At 37.8% G+C, this 22,931-nt stretch overlaps 1 protein-coding gene across 4 annotated transcripts in view; it reads left to right on the forward strand.

The window, feature by feature from the left end:
* MAEL (maelstrom spermatogenic transposon silencer) overlaps window positions 1-22,931 on the forward strand; it is a 73,313-nt gene that overhangs the window by 13,567 nt on the left and 36,815 nt on the right. For 3 of the 4 annotated variants that reach the window (XM_007458092.1, XM_007458089.1, XM_007458091.1), the window contains 3 exons: window positions 1,379-1,478; window positions 2,403-2,558; window positions 3,787-3,828. In XM_007458092.1, coding sequence (XP_007458154.1) covers window positions 1,379-1,478; window positions 2,403-2,558; window positions 3,787-3,828 — 298 coding nt within the window. The remainder of the gene's footprint in view (window positions 1-1,378; window positions 1,479-2,402; window positions 2,559-3,786; window positions 3,829-22,931) is intronic. The other variant, XM_007458090.1, reaches the window with a different exon arrangement.

The following is a 22,931-nucleotide window of genomic DNA, read 5'->3' on the forward strand; positions in this document are numbered from 1 at the left end:
GCGGAGCACAGGCTCCGGACGCGCAGGCTCAGCGGCCATGGCTCACGGGCCCAGCCGCTCCGCGGCATGCGGGATCCTCCCAGACCGGGCGCGAACCCGTGTCCCCTGCATCGGCAGGCGGACTCCCAACCACTGCGCCACCAGGGAAGCCCCCCCCCCTCTCTTTTTGAATGACACCTGGAACAAGGCCAGTTCCTGTGTTTAAAGTATGGAAATAACAAGATTTGTGGATGTTTGTGAATGTTTGTGTCTTACAGGTAAGAGTTGTATAAAGTTTATTTGGGTTAATTTCTGTGTAGCAGGATGTTAAAGCACTAAATAAAATTTGTTGCTGATTCATATCAAGAAAAGGCAAGGTAGTTATGGAATTTTCCCCCCTCCCTCTGTGTTCTTCCCATTCTTACATAGCAAAAATTCTATTCTTATTATAAACTGTTAATATTGGATTGAAATTCGAGAGAGTTTTGCTTGTTTTAGGTTTGAGAGATTTTTATTTTATGGCTTTATGTTTGAGTAGACGCTCTAATCAGTTGAATTTGTTCTTGTGAGCCATAATTTTTTTTTTTCTTCTCACTACAGTGTCTTAAGACATCTCCCCTCAAAATGAAAGCCATGTTGTATGTATACGTCATTGAGATTTGGAGTCAGCACAATCTGGTTTTTACTTTGAGTGAAGAACAAATAATATTAGAGTACTTTGGGAAATGTTTTTTTTAAAAATAAATTTATTTATTTTTTGGCTGCAGTGGGTCTTTGTTGCTGTGCGCGGGCTTTCTCTAGTTGCGGTGAGTGGGGCCTACTCTTTGTTGTGGTGCACAGGCTTCCCATTGCGGTGGCTTCTCTTGCGGAGCACGGGCTCTAGGCACGCGGGCTGCAGTAGTTGTGGCTCGTGGGCTCTAGAGCGCAGGCTCAAGTTGTGGCGCACGGGCTTAGTTGATCCGCGGCATGTGGGGTCTTCCCGGACTAGGGCTCGAACCCGTATCCCCTGCATTGGCAGTTGGATTCTTAACCACTGCGCCACCAGGGAAGTCCTGGGAAATGATATTTTTTTGGCACTGGACAGGCATGTATTGTGTGACCCAGTAGGATTAGTTTAGATTATCAGTAGTGGGCAAATGGCTTTCAGCGGTAATTGGAGTGGTTATTTACCACTCAGCCTTTTGATACAAAATATTTATAGATTTTTGCCATTGTATGCCTTTGGGTGTTGGTTTTATTGACGATTATTTATTTATATACTCATTGGGTTTATTGGCCTGGAGAGGTTACCAAAGTAATCTGTGGGTTGTTTTGCAGTTATTTTGCTAAATTTAAATATATGGTATAAAGTGCCCAGCGAGAGTTTAAATATGTGGTCAATGATTACCTTTTTCTTTAGAAACCTGTTTCCACCCCACTGAGGAGGCCAGGCATGCTTGTACCAAAGCAGAATGTTTCACCCCTGGATATGTCAGGCTTGTCTCTAAAAAGTGATCAAGGTAGAGTAATCCTAAAATGTTTGCTTAGATAAATTTGGGTGCTTAAAATACTATGATATATTGATCAGTAAACGTGTGTTCTGTTCATTTTGATTCTGCCTTTCAAAGTAATTGACTACAGGTGTTTGAACACGATGGCAGTAAAGTTGTAAAAGATCGGGTAATGTGGTTTCGTTGAAGTAACACTGGAGTTTTTTTTTTTTTTGCAAAAATCTGGTCTCTTGTTTTCTACCACTTCATATGTTATTAAACATACTTTTTGGATTTAAGTGTTTATAGCTAGACAGTTACATACACTTGTTATAAAAGTAAAGATAAATTGAGCTAGCCTAGATAAAAACATAGCTAATCAGAGTCCTTCCTATTCCTTCTGGCTGTTTTTTATTAAATATGTTCTTTGTTAAAAATTTAATCTTCAGCAGTCTTAAGTGTGGCCAATCCTGGTAAATAAGACCTCCTTACATTCTTACATTTCTTTCTTCCTTTAGAGAATCTTTAAGTGGTCTTGTGTATATTAGTAAAAAGTAAAGAGTGAACTAAATTGTCCATAGTTTATATCAGAGTTTTTCTACACTGATTGTACTTGGTTTTGTTTCCCTAGCCCTTATTTTTTGAGTATGGGTCACCGCTTTTCTTAAGTCATTCCTGAGATTCAGGGCTTATGTACAGCTAAATTACGTAGAGCTGGCTGCAAGTTTGAATAATTTTGTTACTTCATGCAAAGAGTGGTTACTACTTTAATCCTTGATAAGTGTAATTATAAAAATTGATTAATTTACCTGGTATAGCTGATTTATTTTCTCTTTTCCAGCTCATTTAGGGATATAGGAACACAAGGAGAAAGGTTCTAAAACTTTTGGTTTTGTCAAAGGGGTAAATGCGAAATGCTCATCTTTTCGTATTGTCTTTTTTATTTTTTTTAAGCTCTGCTTGGAGGCATTTTTTATTTTTTGAACATTTTTAGCCATGGCGAGCTACCTCCTCACTGTGAACAGCGCTTCCTCCCTTGTGAAATAGGCTGTGTTAAATATTCTCTCCAAGAAGGTATTATGGCAGATTTCCACAGCTTTATAAATCCTGGTAAGTGGCCAATTAGAGTAGATGCTAGATCTTTAAAAGTTGTTTTTTACATTGACCTTATTTGATAATAGTATTTTTATTAAAAGCAGTTGTGTAGGTAAGTTCTTAAAATGTAACACAGGACTTCATAATAATTGGATGAAAAACTTTAGAACTAAGTGTTGACACAGAGTTTTTGGTTTAGTCTTTTAACCTCAAGTAAGCATTAGAGTTGGGTGGATAGAATGCTTGAAAAATGTGTAGACTGCTATTTGCTTATTTGTGGTCTTACATCTTAGAATTTCCTGAAAGCTTCTTATACCTTTGCTCTTTTCTTTACCCCATCCTTCACCTCCACAGTCACTAGTTTTTAACTTGCTATTGCCTTATAACCTTGAGCAAAGTACTTATCCTTTCTGAACCTATTAGCTCTATAAATTGGGGACAATGCCTATTGGGGGCCTCTTCTAAGGAATGCATGAGAAGGTATGGAAATAACGTAGTATTTAATAGGCTCTTGGGTATTCTCACTATTTTTTCTTCCTACTACTCCACCCCATCAAAAGCAATTAGTAATGAAGACATAGGATTTGATTCAATTCCCAAGTTGGTAAATAGTAGTTAAGGGAGTACTATACCTTCAAAGGTAAGTGGGAGGCATGTGTAGGGGGAAGAGTAAAGGAGAAGAGGTTGGGAAAAGAAGAATTTCATCTTCAGTTTTATCAATTGCTTTAAAATTCATTAGGACAGTCCAGTACTTTTCCTTGTTTTGAGATAACAAGAAAAATTTTCCTACTTAACACTTAGGAGAGTTGCTGCTTAGGACATGTCAAAAAACCACTTTTTTCTGTATGGGTGTAAAACATTAAAAAATAGAATTTGGAGACTTTTTTCCTCCAAGAAATACGTAAATACCTTGCTATATCAAGGGCCTCATGAATCCCTGTGGCCTCTTCGTGGACCCCTGGCTAAGATTCCTTTAGCACAAATTTTCTTTACCTAGTATTTCTTTCTCTGTGAGGAATAACTTGCTTTTTAAAGTAGCTTAGACAATATACCAAGATTCTTTGATAGTCATAATAGCTTTGGTTAGGAAAAAACTCCCCTAGGAGGGTTTAATCTTCTGTAATTTCACATAGCAGTAACAAGGACCTATGTTATGATTTGGTTATCCTGTGGAATATTACTGTAGCACAACCAGAGAGCTTCCAGATTTCTGCTTCTCTCAATAAAATATTTTGTATTACAGGTGAAATTCCACGAGGATTTCGGTTTCATTGTCAGGCTGCAAGTAAGTATAAAGTAATGGGGTAGAATATAGGCACTGAATACGTGTGTACCTGGTTAAGATGCCGCTTTAAACAGACACATAAAACATTGATTGGGGGGAAGAATAACCTAAATTATTGTTGGAGAATCTTCATAGAAGTGGTAGGTGGTGTATGTAATCCTTAAAAACTTTAAAATTATATAGAATGAAAGGATAATATCCTTTTCCCTTTATGGAGATTGTGTTTTTATTTTCTTCTTTTTTTCTGCTTATATCCTTTGGCTTGAAGATCAGCGGCTTTTACCTGCCAGGTGCATAGGTAGGTCTTTTAACAGGTATCAGGTTACCTAGATTTAGGGCCATTCACAGGAATATCCATTCAAAATTAAGGGATAAAAAGTTGATACTTCAAAAATAACAGAATGTTAAACAGCAAAACAGCTATGAATTAATTTTTCAGATGAGGAAAACAGGTTTCTATTTTAAGTATTTTGCAACCAAAGGATGTGACTGTGTATATCTAAGCTATTGTACTCTTTTCTAGAAACTAGATTTTAACCAGTTTCTTATTTGATTCAAATGAAAATCATGATAATAGGTTTGCTTTTTAAGTTTTATTCAAAATGTCAGTTTTTTTTCTTAAAAATGTAGGCAATTAGCTGGTGGAAGGGTTTGAAATTAGAAATAAGTTTTTCAAATCTGCCATAACAAGCAGCTGTCTTGTAATACTTACAATATTGTTCTTTATAAGTGAAGAGAATATTTTAGACTTATTTTTGGTTATGTCCTTTGGGATTTTTCCAGTCTTAGTGAAAAATATGTCCTAGTCCTTCTTTGTTTGCCTGGGCTGTAGGCCTTGGAACAAGGAGTTTAAGGCAATTTTTTTTAGTAAGTTTGTAGCTTTGAATGAAAAAAATTATAGAATAAAACTTCTGTTGTAACTTTGAGGTGTGAACCTAGGTAATCTCAAGTGTTACATTGTCTGAGGTTATTTGACAAAATAGGTAGTGGTAAAAACCAAAAAAAGAAACTTAGCTGGTAAATTAATTTCACATTTTTACTTAAGTTCTTTTTCTGGTTTGTTCATCTGATGAGTGCATTGGAATCCCTATGTGCCAGACACTCATTTGAGAATGTCCCTTTACTGTTTATTTTATTTCTGATTAAATTTTTTTAAAAATTATTTTTAAAGGCTTATTTTTACAGTCTTTCCAAATTAACTGATTAACAGAAAGGGTGGTTCTTTTTTTTCCTAACATTTTTATTGGGGTATAATTGCCTTACAATGGTGTGTTAGTTTCTGCTTTATAACAAAGTGAATCAGCTATACATATACATATATCCCCATTTCTCCTCCCTCTTGTGTCTGTCTCCCTCCCTCCCTATCCCACCCCTCTAGGTGGTCACAAAGCACCGAGCTGATCTCCCTGTGCTATGTGGCTGCTTCCCACTAGCTATCTGTTTTACATTTGGTAGTGTATATATGTCCATGCCACTCTCTCACTTCGTCCAAGCTTACCTTTCCCCCTCCCCATGTCCTCAAGTCCATTCTCTACATCTGCATCTTTCCTGTCCTGCTAGGTACTTCAGAACCTTTTTCTTTTCTTTTTTTTTAGATTCCATATATATGTGTTAGCACACGGTATTTGTTTTTCTGTTTCTGACTTACTTCACTCTGTATGACAGACTCTAGGTCCATCCACCTCACTACAGATAATTTCATTTCTTTTTATGGCTGAGTAATATTCCATTGTATATATGTGCCACATCTTCTTTATGCATTCATCTGTCAGTGGACACTTAGGTTGCTTCCATGTCCTGGATATTGTACATAGAGCTGCAGTGAACATTGTGGTACATGACTCTTTTTGAATTATGGTTTTCTAAGGGTATATGCCCAGTAGTGGAATTGCTGGGTCATACGGTAGTTCCATTTTTAGTTTTTTTAAGGAACCTCCATACTGTTCTCCATAGTGGCTGTATCAATTTACATTCCCACCAGCAGTGCAAGAGGGTTCCCTTTTCTCCACACCCTCTCTAGCATTTACTGTTTGTAGATTTTTTGATGATGGCCATTCTGACTGGTGTGAGGTGATACCTCATTGTAGTTTTGATTTGCATTTCTCTAATGGTTAGTGATGTTGAGCATCCTCCCATTTACCATTGGAACAAAAAGAATAAAATACCTAGGAATAAACCTACCTAAAGAGACAAAAGACCTGTATAGAAAGGTCTTATAGAAAACTATAAGACACTGATGAAAGAAATTAAGGATGATACAAACAGATGGAGAGATATACCATGTTCTTGGATTGGAAGAATCAACGTTGTGAAAATGACTATACTACCCAAAGCAATCTACAGATTCAGTGCAATCCGTATCAAACTACCAATGGCATTTTTCACAGAACTAGAACAAAAAATTTCACAATTTGTAGAGAAAGTGTGGTTCTTAGAAACAAACCTATTAAGGACTCTAGGAATGTTTTCTTGAGTTTTTTTTTCAGACTAATTAAAACTGAGCATAATGTTTTTCATTCAGGAAACCTAAGATCCTTGGAGCTCACCAATTTAAGCGTGTCTTAAATTGCCAATTTGGTAACCCTGAGAAATGTGCCAATTAAATAAGACAAATGAGTGTATTAGAGTGACAGCTATGTCGACATAATAACTAAAAATGCCAAGGCTAGTGTAATCAAGCTGATATTTAGGAAAAGACCGTGTTTCATACAGTAACACACTGAAGCAATTACAATTTGATGTGGTTACAATTTGATTAGAAGTTAAGGAATGTGCATGTAGATGTTTCAAATGCTCCTGTGCTATCTGGCCTTTTAAGAAGTACATACAAGTGAAATCAAGCGAAGGCTTCATGGGCATTATGGTTTAGCACATAATATCAAAGAATTTCAAGATTGGAAGAGATTTTCATACAGACTTCCCCACCCCCAACCCGTATGTTCCTCTGAAGCGGAGTGCAGGTTTTGTGTGTGTGTGTTGGAGTGGGGAGGAGGTAGGAAGTTTGGGCCCATCTCATTCTCCCACACTTCCCCAGAGGAACTCTGCTTCTATCTATTTCACTAATTAATGATTTTTGAGAGAGAAGCTCTGCTTTAAAAGGAGCAAAGCCTTAGAAACTGCTTTCAGCTTCCTGTACAAAAGGTCTGTCAGCTTTTAAAATGAAGCTTCATACACAAAAACATCATAACATTCACTTAAGGTGGAAAGAATATTAATGATCAGCAGTGCACCTGCTGATCAGTCAGCTGAAGAAATAGCACATTGCTGTTATCATTGAAGACCCCTATATTTTTCCCTGATTTCATCCTCCCTCTTAAGAGAACCACTGTTCTGAATTTTGTTATTTCCTTTGTTTTATGAATAATTTTATGATAAATACATATTTAAATGGTGTATTTAATTCTGCTTGAACTTTTATTTAACATATTATGTATATTTCTTGTATTTTTTTTAACTCAACAATATCTTTTCCCCATTTCTCCATTGGATTGTTTTTCATCTTTATTGGTTTATGGAAGTTTATAATATATGTTTTTATTGATTGTTTTAATTGTATGCAGATAACCTGTTTGCAGTTTGTGCCTTGCATTTTTTTTACTCTCTTTATGGTGTATTTTAATGAACAGAAGTTTTTATAAATGTTTTATAAAGTTTTATAAAGTTCAGTAAATGTATCTTTTCCATCATGGTTGTGGGGTTTTTTGGTCTTATTTAAGATTTCCCTTCTACTTGAAGGCCATGAAGATACATTTATTTTCTTATATAGTTCCAAGTTCTTATTCCACCTGGAATTGACTTATGTATGATGTGAGGAAAAGATTCAGTTCTGTTTTTTTCACATGTGGATAATCAGTTGTCTCAGCATAATTTATTGAATAATCAAATTTTCCCCATATGTAGTGCCGCCTGTATCATATCACGTTTCATTTTATGCATGAGTCTTTCTGATATCTTCTGTTCTATCGACCTGCTTGTTTTTTGGTGCCCATGTCATATGTTAAACATGATATTTTGATCATATTTACTTGACTTTGTTCTTTTGGAATATTATGGTTATTCTTGACTCTTTGCTTTTCCACATACAATTCAGAATCAGTTTATCATGCTTCACAAAAAGCTTGTTGAGATTTAGAATCTCAGGATTTGGAACCACAGGATTCTAATCTCAGGATTTGGGATTTTTTAAGGGGGTGTTTATGTATTTTTATATTTTAAAATTTTTAAATGTTATGCAATTTTAAAGATTACTTTCCACTTACAGATACTATAGAATATTGGCTATATTCTCCATGTTGTACAATACATTCTTGATCCTGTCTTACAGCCAGTACTTTGTACCTCCCACTCCCCCACTCCTATACTGCACCTCTCCCACTGGTAGCCACTGGTTTGTTCTTTATATGTGTGAGTTTGCTTCTTTTATGCTATATTCGCTAGTTTGTTTTTTTAGATCCACATATAAGCGATGTCATGCAGTATTGATCTCTGTCTGGCTTCTTCACTTAGCATAGTGCCCTCCAAGTCCATCCACGTTGCTGCACATGGCAGAATTGTGTTCTTTTCTGTGGCTGAGTAGTAGTCCTATGCATATATATATACCACAGCTGCTTCTTTAATTTTTATTTTATATTGGAATATAGTTGATTTACAACATTGTGTTAGTTTCAGGTATACAGAAGACTGATTTAGTTATACATATGTCTATTCTCCTTCAGATTCTTTTCCCATATAGGTTATTACAGAGTATTGAGTTCCCTGTGCTATACAGTAGATCCTTGTTAATTATCAATTTTATGTATAGTAGCGTGTATATGTTAATCCCAAACTCCTAATTTATCCCTCCCCCCACCCACCTTTCCCCTTTGGTAACCATAAATTTGTTTTCTGAGTCTATGAATCTTTTTGTAACTAAGTTCATTTGTATCATTTTTCTTCTTTTAGATTCAACATATAAGCAATATCATATGGTATTTTTTTAACATCTTTATTGGGGTATAATTGCTTTACAATGGTGTGTTAGTTTCTGCTTTATAACAGAGTGAATCAGTTATACATATACATATGTTCCCATATCTCTTCCCTCTTTGTCTCCCTCCCTCCCACCCTCCCTATCCCTCCCCTCCAGACAGCCACAAAGAACCGAGCCGGTTTCCCTGTGCCATGCGGCTGCTTCCCACTGGCTATCTACCTTACGTTTGTTAGTATATATATGTCCATGTCTCTCTCTCACCCTAACACAGCTCACCCTTCCCCCTCCCCATATCCTCAAGTCTGTTCTCCAGTAGGTCTCTGTCTTTATTCCTGTTTTACCCCTAGGTTCTTCATAACATTTTTTTTTCTTAAATTCCATATATATGTGTTAGCATACGGTATTTGTCCTTCTCTTTCTGACTTACTTCACTCTGTATGACAGACTCTAGGTCTATCCACCTCATTACAAATAGCTCAATTTCGTTTCTTTTTATGGCTGAGTAATATTCCATTGTATATATGTGCCACATCTTCTTTATCCATTCATCCGACGATGGGCACTTAGGTTGTTTCCATCTCCGGGCTATTGTAAATAGAGCTGCAATGAACATTTTGGTACATGACTCTTTCTGAATTCTGGTTTCCTCAGGGTATATACCTAGTAGTGGGATTGCTGGGTCATATGGTAGTTCTATTTGTAGTTTTTTAAGGAACCTCCATACTGTTCTCCATAGTGGCTGAACCAATTCACATTCCCACCAGCAGTGCAAGAGTGTTCCCTTTTCTCCACACCCTCTCCAGCATTTATTGTTTCTAGATTTTTTGATGATGGCCATTCTGACTGGTGTGAGATGATATCTCATTGTAGTTTTGATTTGCATTTCTCTAATGATTAATGATGTTGAGCATTCTTTCATGTGTTTGTTGACAGTCTGTATATCTTCTTTGGAGAAATGTCTATTTCGGTCTTCTGCCCATTTTTGGATTGGGTTGTTTTTTGTTATTGAGCTGCATGAGCTGCTTGTAAATTTTGGAAACTAATCCTTTGTCAGTTGCTTCATTTGGAAATATTTTCTCCCACTCTGAGGGTTGTCTTTTGGTCTTGTTTATGGTTTCCTTTGCTGTGCAAAAGCTTTGAAGTTTCATTAGGTCCCATTTGTTTATTTTTGTTTTTATCTCCATTACTCTAGGAGATGGGTCAAGAAGGATCTTGCTGTGATTTATGTCATAGAGTGTTCTGCCTATGTTTTCCTCTAAGAGTTTGATAGTTTCTGGCCTTACATTTAGGTCTTTAATCCATTTTGAGCTTATTTTTGTGTATGGTGTTAGGGAGTGATCTCATCTCATACTTTTACATGTACCTGTTCAGTTTTCCCAGCACCACGTATTGAAGAGGCTGTCCTTTCTCCACTGTACATTCCTGCCTCCTTTCTCAAAGATAAGGTCACCATATGTGGGTGGGTTTATCTCTGGGTTTTCTGTCCTGTTCCATTGATCTGTATTTCTGTGTTTGTGCCAGTACCATACTGTCTTGATTACTGTAGCTCTGTAGTATAGTCTGAAGTCAGGGAGCCTGATTCCTCCAGCTCCGTTTTTCGTTCTCAAGATTGCTTTGGCTATTCGGGGTCTTTTGTGTTTCCATACAAATTGTGAAATGTTTTGTTCTAGCTCTGTGAAAAATGCCAGTGGTAGTTTGATAGGGATTGCATTGAATCTGTAGATTGCTTTGGGTAGTAGAGTCATTTTCACAATGTTGATTCTTCCAATCCAAGAACATGGTATATCTCTCCATCTATTTGTATCATCTTTAATTTCTTTCATCAGTGTCTTATAATTTTCTGCATACAGGTCTTTTGTCTCCTTAGGTAGGTTTATTCCTAGATATTTTACTCTTTTTGTTGCAATGGTAAATGGTAGTGCTTTCTTGATTTCACATTCAGATTTTTCATCATTAGTGTGTAGGAATGTCAGAGATTTCTATGCATTAATTTTATATCCTGCAACTTTACCAAATTCATTGATTAGCTCTAGCAGTTTTCTGGTGGCATCTTTAGGATTCTCTATGTATAGTATCATGTCACCTGCAAACAGTGACAGCTTTACTTCTTCTTTTCTGATTTGGATTCCTTTTATTTCCTTTTCTTCTCTGATTGCTTTGGTAAAACGTCCAAAACTATGTTGAATAAGAGTGGTGAGAGTGGGCAACCTTGTCTTGTTCCTGATCTTAGTGGAAATGCTTTCAGTTTTTCACCATTGAGGACGATGTGGCTGTGGGTTTGTCACATATGGCCTTTATAATGTTGAGGAAAGTTCCCTCTATGCCTACTTTCTGCAGGGTTTTTATCATAAATGGGTGTTGAATTTTGTCGAAAGCTTTCTCTGCATCTATTGAGTTGCTCATATGGTTTTTCTCCTAAAATTTGTTAATATGGTGTATCACATTGTTTTGCGTATATTGAAGAATCCTTACATTCCTGGAATAAACCCCACTTGATCATGGTGTACAATCTTTTTAATGTGCTGTTGGATTCTGTTTGCTAGTATTTTGTTGAGGATTTTTGCATCTATGTTCATCAGTGATATTGGCGTGTGGTTTTCTTTCTTTGTGACATGCTTGTCTGGTTTTGGTATCGAGGTGATGTTGGCCTTGTAGAATGAGTTTGGGAGTGTTGCTCCCTCTGCTATATTTTGTAAGAGTTTGAGAAGAATAGGTGTTAGTTAGCTCTTCTCTAAATGTTTGCCAGAATTCGCCTGTGGTCTTGGGCTTTTGTTTGTTGGAAGATTTTTAATCACCGTTTCAATTTCAGTGCTTGTGATTGGTCTGTTCGTATTTTCTGTTTCTTCCTGATTCAGTCTTGGCACGCAGGTTGTGCATTTCTGTGAATTTGTCCATTTCTTCTAGGTTGTCCATTTTATTGGCATAGAGTTGCTTGTAGTAATCCCTCATGATTTTTTGTATTTCTGCAGTGTCAGTTGTTACTTCTCCTTTTTCATTTCTAATTCTGTTGATTTGAGTCTTCTCCCTTTTTTTCTTGATGAGTCTGGCTAATGGTTTATCTGTTTTGTTTATCTTCTCAAAGAACCAGCTTTTAGTTTTATTGATCTTTGCTATTGTTTCCTTCATTTCTGTTTCATTTATTTCTGATCTGATTTTAATGATTTCTTTCTTTTTGTTAACTTTGGGGGGTTTTTTGTTCTTTTTTCTCTAATTGCTTTAGGTGCAAGGTTAGGTGGTTTATTCGAGATGTTTTCTGTTTCTTAAGGTGGGCTTGTACTGCTATAAAGTTCCCTCTTAGAACTGCTTTTGCTGCATCCCATAGGTTTTGGGTCGTCGTGTCTCCATTGTCATTTGTTTCTAGGTATTTCTTTATTCCATCTTTGATTTCTTCAGTGATCACTTCGTTATTAAGTAGTGTATTGTTTATCCTCAATGTGTTTGTATTATTTACAGATCTTTTCCTGTAATTGATATCTAGTCTCATAGCATTGTGGTCGGAGAAGATACTTGATACAATTTCAATTTTCTTAAATTTACCAAGGCTTCATTTGTGACCCAAGATATGATCTATCCTGGAGAATGTTCCATGAGCACTTGAGAAAAATGTGTATTCTGTTGGTTTTGGATGGAATGTCCTATAAATATCAATTAAGTCCATCTTGTTTAATGTATTTCTCCTTGGATTTATCCTGTATGGGACTCTGTACTTCCTGGACTTGATTAACTGTTTCCTTTCCCATATTAGGGAAGTTTTCAACTATAATCTCTTCAAATATTTTCTCAGTCCCTTTCTTTGTCTCTTCTTCTGGAACCCCTATAATTTGAATGTTGGTACGTTTAATGTTGTCCCAGAGGTCTCTGAGACTGTCCTCAGTTCTTTTCATTCTTTTTTCTTTATTCCGCTCTGCAGTAGTTATTTCCACTATTTTATCTTCCAGGTCACTTATCCGTTCTTCTGCCTCAGTTATTCTGCTATTGATCCCATCTAGAATATTTTTCATTAAATTGTGTTGTTTGTCGTTGTTTGTTTCATCTTTAGTTCTTCCAGGTCCTTGTTAAATGTTCCTTGCATTTTCTGTATTCTATTTCCAAGATTTTGGATGATCTTTACTATCATTATTCTGATCTTTTTCAGGTAGACTGCCTATTTCTTCTTCAATTGTTAGGTCTGGTGGTTTTTTATCTTGCTCCTTCTTCTGCTCTGTGTTTTTCTGTCTTCTCATTTTGTTTATCCCACTGTGTTTGGGGTCTCCTTTTTGCAGGCTGCAGGTTCGTAGTTCCCGTTGTTTTTCGTGTCTGTCCCCAGTGGCTAAGGTTGGTTCAGTGGGTTGTGTAGGCTTCCTGGTGGAGGGGACTAGTGCCTGTGTTCTGGTGGATGAGGTTGGATCTTGTCTTTCTGGTGGGCAGGTCCACGTCTGGTGGTGTGTTTTGGGGTGTCTGTGGATTTATTATGATTTTAGGCAGCCTTTCTGCTAATGGCTGGCGTTGTATTCCTGTTTTGCTAGTTGTTTGGCATAGGGTGTCCAGCACTGTATCTTGCCGGTCGTCGAGTGAAGCTGGGTGCTGGTGGTTTGATGGAGAACTCTGGGAGATTTTCGCCGTTTGATATGTGGAGCTGGGAGCTCTCTTGTTGACCAGTGTCCTGAAGTTGGCTTTCCCACCTCAGAGGCACAGCACTGACTCCTGGCTGCAGCACCAAGAGCCTTTCATCCACACGGCAATTCTAATAGTAGCTTTTCCTTTTCGACCACTTCTCAAAATTATAGTTCTCTTTTTCTGTCTAGCAGCTTTGATGGTTCCTTCACCGATGGAGAAGTTATCCAGTGGTACTTTCGCGCTGCTCTAGTCTCAAAGCTCTTTGTATGCTCTTTAGATGGTTAACACATTTACCTCAAGAGCAACACTGCAAGCTTGGCCGGCCTGCCTCTGAGTTGGGATCCAGATACCAAATCTTGTTTACCCCAAGTTGTTGAATTTTTCAGTTTTATCAAATTGCATACTCTAGTTTGCTTCCCCTACTTAGCTTCCAAATGTTGGTTGTTGGGTCTTTACCCTCCAGGCAGGAGATTGCAAGAGTCTCTTCTAGAGAAACTTCTGTGATCCTAAGCCCTTTTAAGTCAGGAACTGAGGGAGATTCTGAAACTCTTCTTGCTGTAGTCACCAGCACCAAGAGACACTGGCATCTGCAAATCCTCTCCAAAGATGATTCATGGACAGCTTTATCTCTGCTAGTGTTGGAGGGTCTCCTGCAGAGGCGGGGGGTGGCTGTGACTCACCGTGGGGACAAGGACACTGGCAGCAGAAGTTGTGGGAAGTACTCCTTGGTGTGAGCCCTCCCAGAGTCTGCCATTAGCCCCACAAAACAGTAGGCTCCAGTGTTCGGGTGCCTCAGGCCAAACAACCTATCCATGTTTTGTTTGTTTGTTTGTTTGTTTTAACATTTTTATTGGGGTATAATTGCTTTACAATGGTGTGTTAGTTTCTGCTTTATAACAGAGTGAATCAGTTATACATATACATATATTCCCATATCTCTTCCCTCTTTGTCTCCCTCCCTCCCACCCTCCCTATCCCACCCCTCCAGACAGCCACAAAGAACCGAGCCGGTTTCCCTGTGCCATGCGGCTGCTTCCCACTGGCTATCTACCTTACGTTTGTTAGTATATATATGTCCATGTCTCTCTCTCGCCCTAACACACCTCACCCTTCCCCCTCCCCATATCCTCAAGTCTGTTCTCCAGTAGGTCTCTGTCTTTATTCCTGTTTTACCCCTAGGTTCTTCATAACATTTTTTTTTCTTAAATTCCATATATATGTGTTAGCATACGGTATTTGTCCTTCTCTTTCTGACTTACTTCACTCTGTATGACAGACTCTAGATCTATCCACCTCATTACAAATAGCTCAATTTCGTTTCTTTTTATGGCTGAGTAATATTCCATTGTATATATGTGCCACATCTTCTTTATCCATTCATCCGACGATGGGCACTTAGGTTGTTTCCATCTCCGGGCTATTGTAAATAGAGCTGCAATGAACATTTTGGTACATGACTCTTTCTGAATTCTGGTTTCCTCAGGGTATATACCTAGTAGTGGGATTGCTGGGTCATATGGTAGTTCTATTTGTAGTTTTTTAAGGAACCTCCATACTGTTCTCCATAGTGGCTGAACCAATTCACATTCCCACCAGCAGTGCAAGAGTGTTCCCTTTTCTCCACACCCTCTCCAGCATTTATTGTTTCTAGATTTTTTGATGATGGCCATTCTGACTGGTGTGAGATGATATCTCATTGTAGTTTTGATTTGCATTTCTCTAATGATTAATGATGTTGAGCATTCTTTCATGTGTTTGTTGGCAGTCTGTATATCTTCTTTGGAGAAATGTCTATTTCGGTCTTCTGCCCATTTTTGGATTGGGTTGTCTGTTTTTTTGATATTGAGCTGCATGAGCTGCCTGTAAATTTTGGAGATTAATCCTTTGTCAGTTGCTTCATTTGCAAATATTTTCTCCCATTCTGAAGGTTGTCTTTTGGTCTTGTTTATGGTTTCCTTTGCTGTGCAGAAGCTTTGAAGTTTCATTAGGTCCCATTTGTTTATTTTTGTTTTTATCTCCATTACTCTAGGAGATGGGTCAAGGAGGATCTTGCTGTGATTTATGTCATGGAGTGTTCTGCCTGTGTTTTCCTCTAAGAGTTTGATAGTTTCTGGCCTTAAATTTAGGTCTTTAATCCATTTTGAGCTTATTTTTGTGTATAGTGTTAGGGAGTGATCTAATTTCATACTTTCACATGTACCTGTCCAGTTTTCCTAGCACCACTTATTGAAGAGGCTGTCCTTTCTCCACTGTACGTTCCTGCCACCTTTATCAAAGATAAGGTGTCCATATGTGCGTGGGTTTATCTCTGGGCTTTCTATCCTATTCCATTGATCTATCTTTCTGTTTTTGTGCCAGTACCATACTGTCTTGATTACTGTAGCTTTGTAGTATAGTCTGAAGTCAGGCAGCCTGATTCCTCCAGCTCCATTTTTTGTTCTCAAGATTGCTTTGGCTATTCGGGGTCTTTTGTGTTTCCATACAAATTGTGAAATTTTTTGTTCTAGTTCTGTGAAAAATGCCAGTGGTAGTTTGATAGGGATTGCATTGAATCTATAGATTGCTTTGGGAAGTAGAGTCATTTTCACAATGTTGATTCTTCCAATCCAAGAACATGGTATATCTCTCCATCTGTTTGTATCATCTTTAATTTCTTTCATCAGTGTCTTATAATTTTCTGCATACAGGTCTTTTGTCTCCTTAGGTAGGTTTATTCCTAGATATTTTATTCTTTTTGTTGCAATGGTAAATGGGAGTGTTTTCTTGATTTCACTTTCAGATTTTTCATCATTAGTATATAGGAATGCCAGAGATTTCTGTGCATTAATTTTGTATCCTGCTACTTTACCAAATTCATTGATTAGCTCTAGTAGTTTTCTGGTAGCATCTTTAGGATTCTCTATGTATAGTATCATGTCATCTGCAAACAGTGACAGCTTTACTTCTTCTTTTCCGATTTGGATTCCTTTTATTTCCTTTTCTTCTCTGATTGCTGTGGCTAAAACTTCCAAAACTATGTTGAATAAGAGTGGTGAGAGTGGGCAACCTTGTCTTGTTCCTGACCTTAGTGGAAATGCTTTCAGTTTTTCGCCATTGAGGATGATGTTGGCTGTGGGCTTGTCATATACGGCCTTTATTATATTGAGGAAAGTTCCCTCTACACCTACTTTCTGCAGGGTTTTTATCATAAATGGGTGTTGAATTTTGTCAAAAGCTTTCTCTGCATCTATTGAGATGATCATATGGTTTTTCTCCTTCAATTTGTTAATATGGTTAATCACATTGATAGATTTGCGTATATTGAAGAATCCTTGCATTCCTGGAATAAACCCCACTTGATCATGGTGTATGATCCTTTTAATGTGCTGTTGGATTCTGTTTGCTAGTATTTTGTTGAGGATTTTTGCATCTATGTTCATCAGTGATATTGGCCTGTAGTTTTCTTTCTTTGTGACATCCTTGTCTGGTTTTGGTATCAAGGTGATGGTGGCCTCGTAGAATGAGTTTGGGAGTGTTCCTCCCTCTGCTATATTTTGGAAGAGTTTGAGAAGGATAGGTGTTAGCTCTTCTCTAAATGTTTGATAGAATTCGCCTGTGAAGCCATCTGGTCCTGGGCTTTTGTTTGTTGGAAGATTTTTAATCACAGTTTCAATTTCAGTGTTTGTGATTGGTCTGTTCATATTTTCTATTTCTTCCTGATTCAGTCTTGGCAGTTTGTGCATTTCTAAGAATTTGTCCATTTCTTCCAGATTGTCCATTTTATTGGCATAGAGTTGCTTGTAGTAATCCCTCATGATTTTTTGTATTTCTGCAGTGTCAGTTGTTACTTCTCCTTTTTCATTTCTGATTCTATTGATTTGAGTCTTCTCCCTTTTTTTCTTGATGAGTCTGGCTAATGGTTTATCTATTTTGTTTATCTTCTCAAAGAACCAGCTTTTAGTTTTATTGATCTTTGCTATTGTTTCCTTCATTTCTTTTTCATTTATTTCTGATCTGATTTTTATGATTTCTTTCCTTCTGCTAACTCTGGGGTTTTTTTGTTCTTCTTTCTCTAATTGCTTGAGGTGCAAGGTTAGGTTGTTTATTCGAGATGTTTCCTGCTTCTTAAGGTGGGCTTGTATTGCTATAAACTTCCCTCTTAGAACTGCTTTTGCTGCATCCCATAGGTTTTGGGTCGTTGTATCTCCATTGTCATTTGTTTCTAGGTATTTTTTAATTTCCTCTTTGATTTCTTCAGTGATCACTTCGTTATTAAGTAGTGTATTGTTTAGCCTCCATGTGTTTGTATTTTTTACAGCTCTTTTCCTATAATTGATATCTAGTCTCATGGCGTTGTGGTCGGAAAAGATACTTGATACAATTTCAATTTTCTTAAATTTACCAAGGCTTGATTTGTGACCCAAGATATGATCTATCCTGGAGAATGTTCCATGAGCACTTGAGAAAAATGTGTATTCTGTTGTTTTTGGATGGAGTGTCCTATAAATATCAATTAAGTCCATCTTGTTTAATGTATCATTTAAAGCTTGTGTTTCCTTATTTATTTTCATTTTGGATGATCTGTCCATTGGTGAAAGTGGGGTGTTGAAGTCCCCTACTATGAATGTGTTACTGTCGATTTCCCCTTTTATGGCTGCTAGTTTTTGCCTTATGTATTGAGGTGCTCCTATGTTGGGTGCATAAATATTTACAATTGTTATATCTTCTTCTTGGATCGATCCCTTAATCATTATGTAGTGTCCTTCTTTGTCTCTTCTGATAGTCCTTATTTTAAAGTCTATTTTGTCTGATATGAGAATTGCTACTCCAGCTTTCTTTTGGTTTCCATTTGCATGGAATATCTTTTTCCATCCCCTTACTTTCAGTCTGTATGTGTCTCTAGGTCTGAAGTGGGTCTCTTGTAGACAGCATATATATGGGTCTTGTTTTTGTATCCATTCAGCCAATCTGTGTCTTTTGGTGGGAGCATTTAGTCCATTTACATTTAAGGTAATTATCGATATGTATGTTCCTATTCCCATTTTCTAAATTGTTTTGGGTTCGTTATTATAGGACTTTTCCTTCTCTTGTGTTTTTGTCTAGAGAAGTTCCTTTAGCATTTGTTGTAAAGCTGGTTTGGTGGTGCTGAACTCTCTCAGCTTTTGCTTGTCTGTAAAGGTTTTAATTTCTCCATCAAATCTGAATGAGATCCTTGCTGGGTAGAGTAATCTTGGTTGCAGGTTTTTCTCCTTCATCACTTTCAGTATGTCCTGCCACTCCCTTCTGGCTTGTAGAGTTTCTGCTGAGAGATCAGCTGTTAACCTTATGGGGATTCCCTTGTGTGTTATTTGTTGTTTTTCCCTTGCTGCTTTTAATATGCTTTCTTTGTATTTAGTTTTTGACAGTTTGATTAATATGTGTCTTGGCGTATTTCTCCTTGAATTTATCCTGTATGGGACTCTCTGTGCTTCCTGGACTTGATTAACGATTTCCTTTCCCATATTAGGGAAGTTTTCAACTATAATCTCTTCAAATATTTTCTCAGTCCCTTTCTTTTTCTCTTCTTCTTCTGGAACCCCTATAATTCGAATGTTGGTGCGTTTAATGTTGTCCCAGAGGTCTCTGAGACTGTCCTCAGTTCTTTTCATTCTTTTTTCTTTATTCTGCTCTGCAGTAGTTATTTCCACTATTTTATCTTCCAGGTCACTTATCCGTTCTTCTGCCTCATTTATTCTGCTATTGATCCCATCTAGAGTATTTTTCATTTCATTTATTGTGTTGTTCATCATTGTCTGTTTCATCTTTATTTCTTCTAGGTCCTTGTTAACTGTTTCTTGCATTTTGTCCATTCTATTTCCAAGATTTTGGATCATCTTTACTATCATTATTCTGAATTCTTTTTCAGGTAGACTGTCTATTTCCTCTTCATTTGTTAGGTCTGGTGCGTTTTTATCTTGCTCCTTCATCAGCTGTGTGTTTTTCTGTCTCCTTATTTTGCTTATCTTACTGTGTTTGTGTTCACCTTTTTGCAGGCTGCAAGTTCGTAGTTCCCGTTGTTTTTGATGTCTGTCTCCAGTGGCTAAGGTTGGTTCAGTGGGTTGTGTAGGCTTCCTGGTAGAGGGGACTAGTGGCTGGGCTGTGGTGTATGAGGCTAGATCTTGTCTCTCTAGTGGGCAGGTCCACGTCTGGTGGTGTGTTTTGGGGTGTCTGTGGACTTATTATGATTTTAGGCAGCCTCTCTGCTAGTGGGTGGGGTTGTGTTCCTGTCTTGCTATTTGGTTGGCAACAGTTGTCCAGCAGTGTAGCTTGCTGGTCGTTGAGTGAAGCTGGGTGCTGGTGTTGAGATGGAGATCTCTGGGAGAATTTCGCCGTTTGATATTACGTGGGGCAGGGAGGTCTCTTGTTGACCAGTGTCCTGAAGTTGGCTCTCCCACCTCAGAGGCAGAGTCCTGACTCCCGGCTGGAGCAGCAAGAGCCTTTCATCCACTCGGCTCAGACTATGAGGCTTGTCTTAGGTGCCGCAAGAAGAGTAGATCTCTGGGCCGCCTGCCAGAATCTCAAAAGTTTACAAAGAGGCCCTGACGGGGTTCAGCCACCTATTCCCCTATCCATGTTTTTTAACATCTTTATTGGAGTATAATTGCTTTCCAATGGTGTGTTAGTTTCTGCTTTATAACAAAGTGAATCAGTTTTACATATACATATGTTCCCATATCTCTTCCCACCCTCCCTCTCCCACCCCACTAGGTGGTCACAAACCACCAACCTGATCTCCCTGTGCTATGCAGCTGCTTCCTACTAGCTAGCTATTTTACGTTTGGTAGTGTATATATGTCCTTGCCACTCTCTCACTTTGTCACAGCTTACCCTTCCCCCTCCCCGTATCCTCAAGTCCATTCTCTAGTAGGTCTGTGTCTTTATTCCTATCTTACTCCTAGGTTCTTCATGACCTTTTTTTTCCCTTAGATTCCATGTATATGTGTTAGCATATGGTATTTGTTCTTCTCTTTCTGACTTACTTCATGCTCTATTACAGGCTCTAGTTCCATCCACCTCACTACAAATAACTCAGTTTCGTTTCTTTTTATGGCTGGGTAATACTCCATTGTATATATGTGCCACATCTTCTTTATCCGCTCATCTGTTGATGGACACTTAGGTTGCTTCCATGTCCTGGCTATTGTAAATAGAGCTGCAATGAACATTTTGGTACATGACTCTTTTTGAATTATGGTTTTCTCAGGGTATATGCCCAGTAGGGGGATTGCTGGGTCGTATGGTAATTCTATTTCTAGTTTTTTAAGGAACCTCCATACTGTTCTCCATAGTGGCTGTATCACTTTGCATTCCCACCAACAGTGCAAGAGTGTTCCCTTTTCTCCACACCCTCTCCAGCATTTATTGTTTCTAGATTTTTTTTATGATGGCCATTCTGACCGGTATGAGATGATATCTCATTGTAGTTTTGATTTGCATTTCTCTAATGATTAATGATGTTGAGCATTCTTTCATGTGTTTGTTGGCAGTCTGTATATCTTCTTTGGAGAAATGTCTATTTCGGTCTTCTGCCCATTTTTGGATTGGGTTTTTGTTTTTTTGTTATTGAGTGCATGAACTGCTTGTAAATTCTGGAGATTAATCCTTTGTCAGTTACTTCATTTGCAAATATTTTCTCCCTTTCTGAGGGTTGTCTTTTGGTCCTGTTTATGGATTCCTTTGCTATGCAAAAGCTTTGAAGTTTCATTAGGTCCCATTTGTTTATTTTTGTTTTTATTTCCGTTTCTCTAGGAGGTGGGTCAAAAAGGATCTTGCTGTGATTTATGTCAGAGTGTTCTGCTGATATTTTCCTCTAAGAGTTTGATAGTTTCTGGCCTTACATTTAGGTCTTTAATCCATTTTGAGTTTATTTTTGTCTATGGTGTTAGGGAGTGTTCTAATTTCATACTTGTACCTGTCCAGTTTTCCCAGCACCACTTTTTTTTTTTTTTCTTTGCGGTACGCGGGCCTCTCACTGCTGTGGCCTCTCCTGTTGCAGAGCACAGGCTCCGGATGCGCAGGCTCAGCGGCCATGGCTCACAGGCCCAGCCGCTCTGCGGCATGTGGGATCTTCCCGGACCGGGGCACGAACCCATGTCCCCTGCATCGGCAGTCGGACTCTCAACCACTGCACCACCAGGGAAGCCCCCCAGCACCACTTATTGAAGAGGCTGTCTTTTCTCCACTGTATGTTCTTGCCTCCTTTATCAAAGATAAGGTGTCCATATGTGCATGGTTTTATATCTGGGCTTTCTGTCCTGTTCCATTGATCTGTATTTCTGTGTTTGTGCTAGTACCATACTGTCTTGATTACTGTAGCTCTGTAGTATAGTCTGAAGTCAGGGAGCCTGATTCCTCCAGCTCCATTTTTCATTCTCAAGATTGCTTTGACTATTTGGGGTTTTACCCATTTTTTGATTGGGTTGTTTATTTTTTTGATATTGAGCTGTATGAGCTGTTTGTAGATTTGGGAGATTAATGCATTGTTGGTCACCTCATTTGAAAATGTTTTCTCCCATTCTGTGGGTTATCTTTTTGTTTTGTTTATGGTTTCCTTTGCTGTGCAAAAGCTTTTAAGTTTAATTCAGTCTAATTTATTTATTATTTTCATTACTCTAGGAGGTGGATCCAAAAAGATATTTCTGCAACTTATGTCAAAGAGTGTTCTGCCTATGTTTTCCTCTAAGACTTTTATAGTATCTAGTCTTACATTGAGGTCTTTAGTCCATTTTGAGTTTATTTTTGTGTATGGTGTTAGAGAATGTTCTGATTTCATTCCTTTACATGTAGCTGTCCAGTTTTCTCAGCACTACTTATTGAAGAGACTGTCTTTTCTCCATTATATGTTCTTGCCTTCTTTGTCGTAGATTAATTGATCATAGGTGCGTGGGTTTATTTCTGGGCTTTCTATCCTATTCCATTGAGCTATAAGTCTGTCTTTTTGCCAGCACCATAGCGTTTTGATGACTATAGCTTTGTAGTGTAGTCTGAAGTCAGGGAGCCTGATTCCTCCAGCTCTGTTTTTCTTTCTCAAGATTGCTTTGGCTATTCAGGGTCTTTTGTGTTTCTCTACGAATTTTAAATCTTTTGTTCTAGATCTGCCATTAGTAATTTGATAGGGATTGCACTGAATCTGTAGACTACCTTTGGTAATATAGTCATTTTCACAATATTGATTATTCCAGTCCAAGAACACAGTATATCTTTCCATCTGTTTGTTTTTCATTTTCAATTTCTTTCATCTGTGTCTTATAGTTTTCAGAGTACAGGCGTTTTGCCTCCTTAGGTAGATTTATTCCTAGGTATTTTATTCTTTTTGATGTAATGGTAAATGGGGTTGTTTCCTTAATTTCACTTTCTGATCTTTTGTTGTTAGTGTATAGAAATGCAAAATATTTTGTGTATTAATTTTGTATCCTGCAACTTTACTGAATTGATGAGCACTAGTAGTTTTCTCATAGCATCTTTATGATTTCTTATGTATAGTATCATGTCATCTGTGAACAGTGACAGTTGTACTACT

This window comes from Lipotes vexillifer, unplaced genomic scaffold (genome assembly GCF_000442215.2).
Source record: "Lipotes vexillifer unplaced genomic scaffold, Lipotes_vexillifer_v1.1 scaffold189, whole genome shotgun sequence".
NCBI classification, from domain to species: domain Eukaryota; kingdom Metazoa; phylum Chordata; class Mammalia; order Artiodactyla; family Lipotidae; genus Lipotes; species Lipotes vexillifer.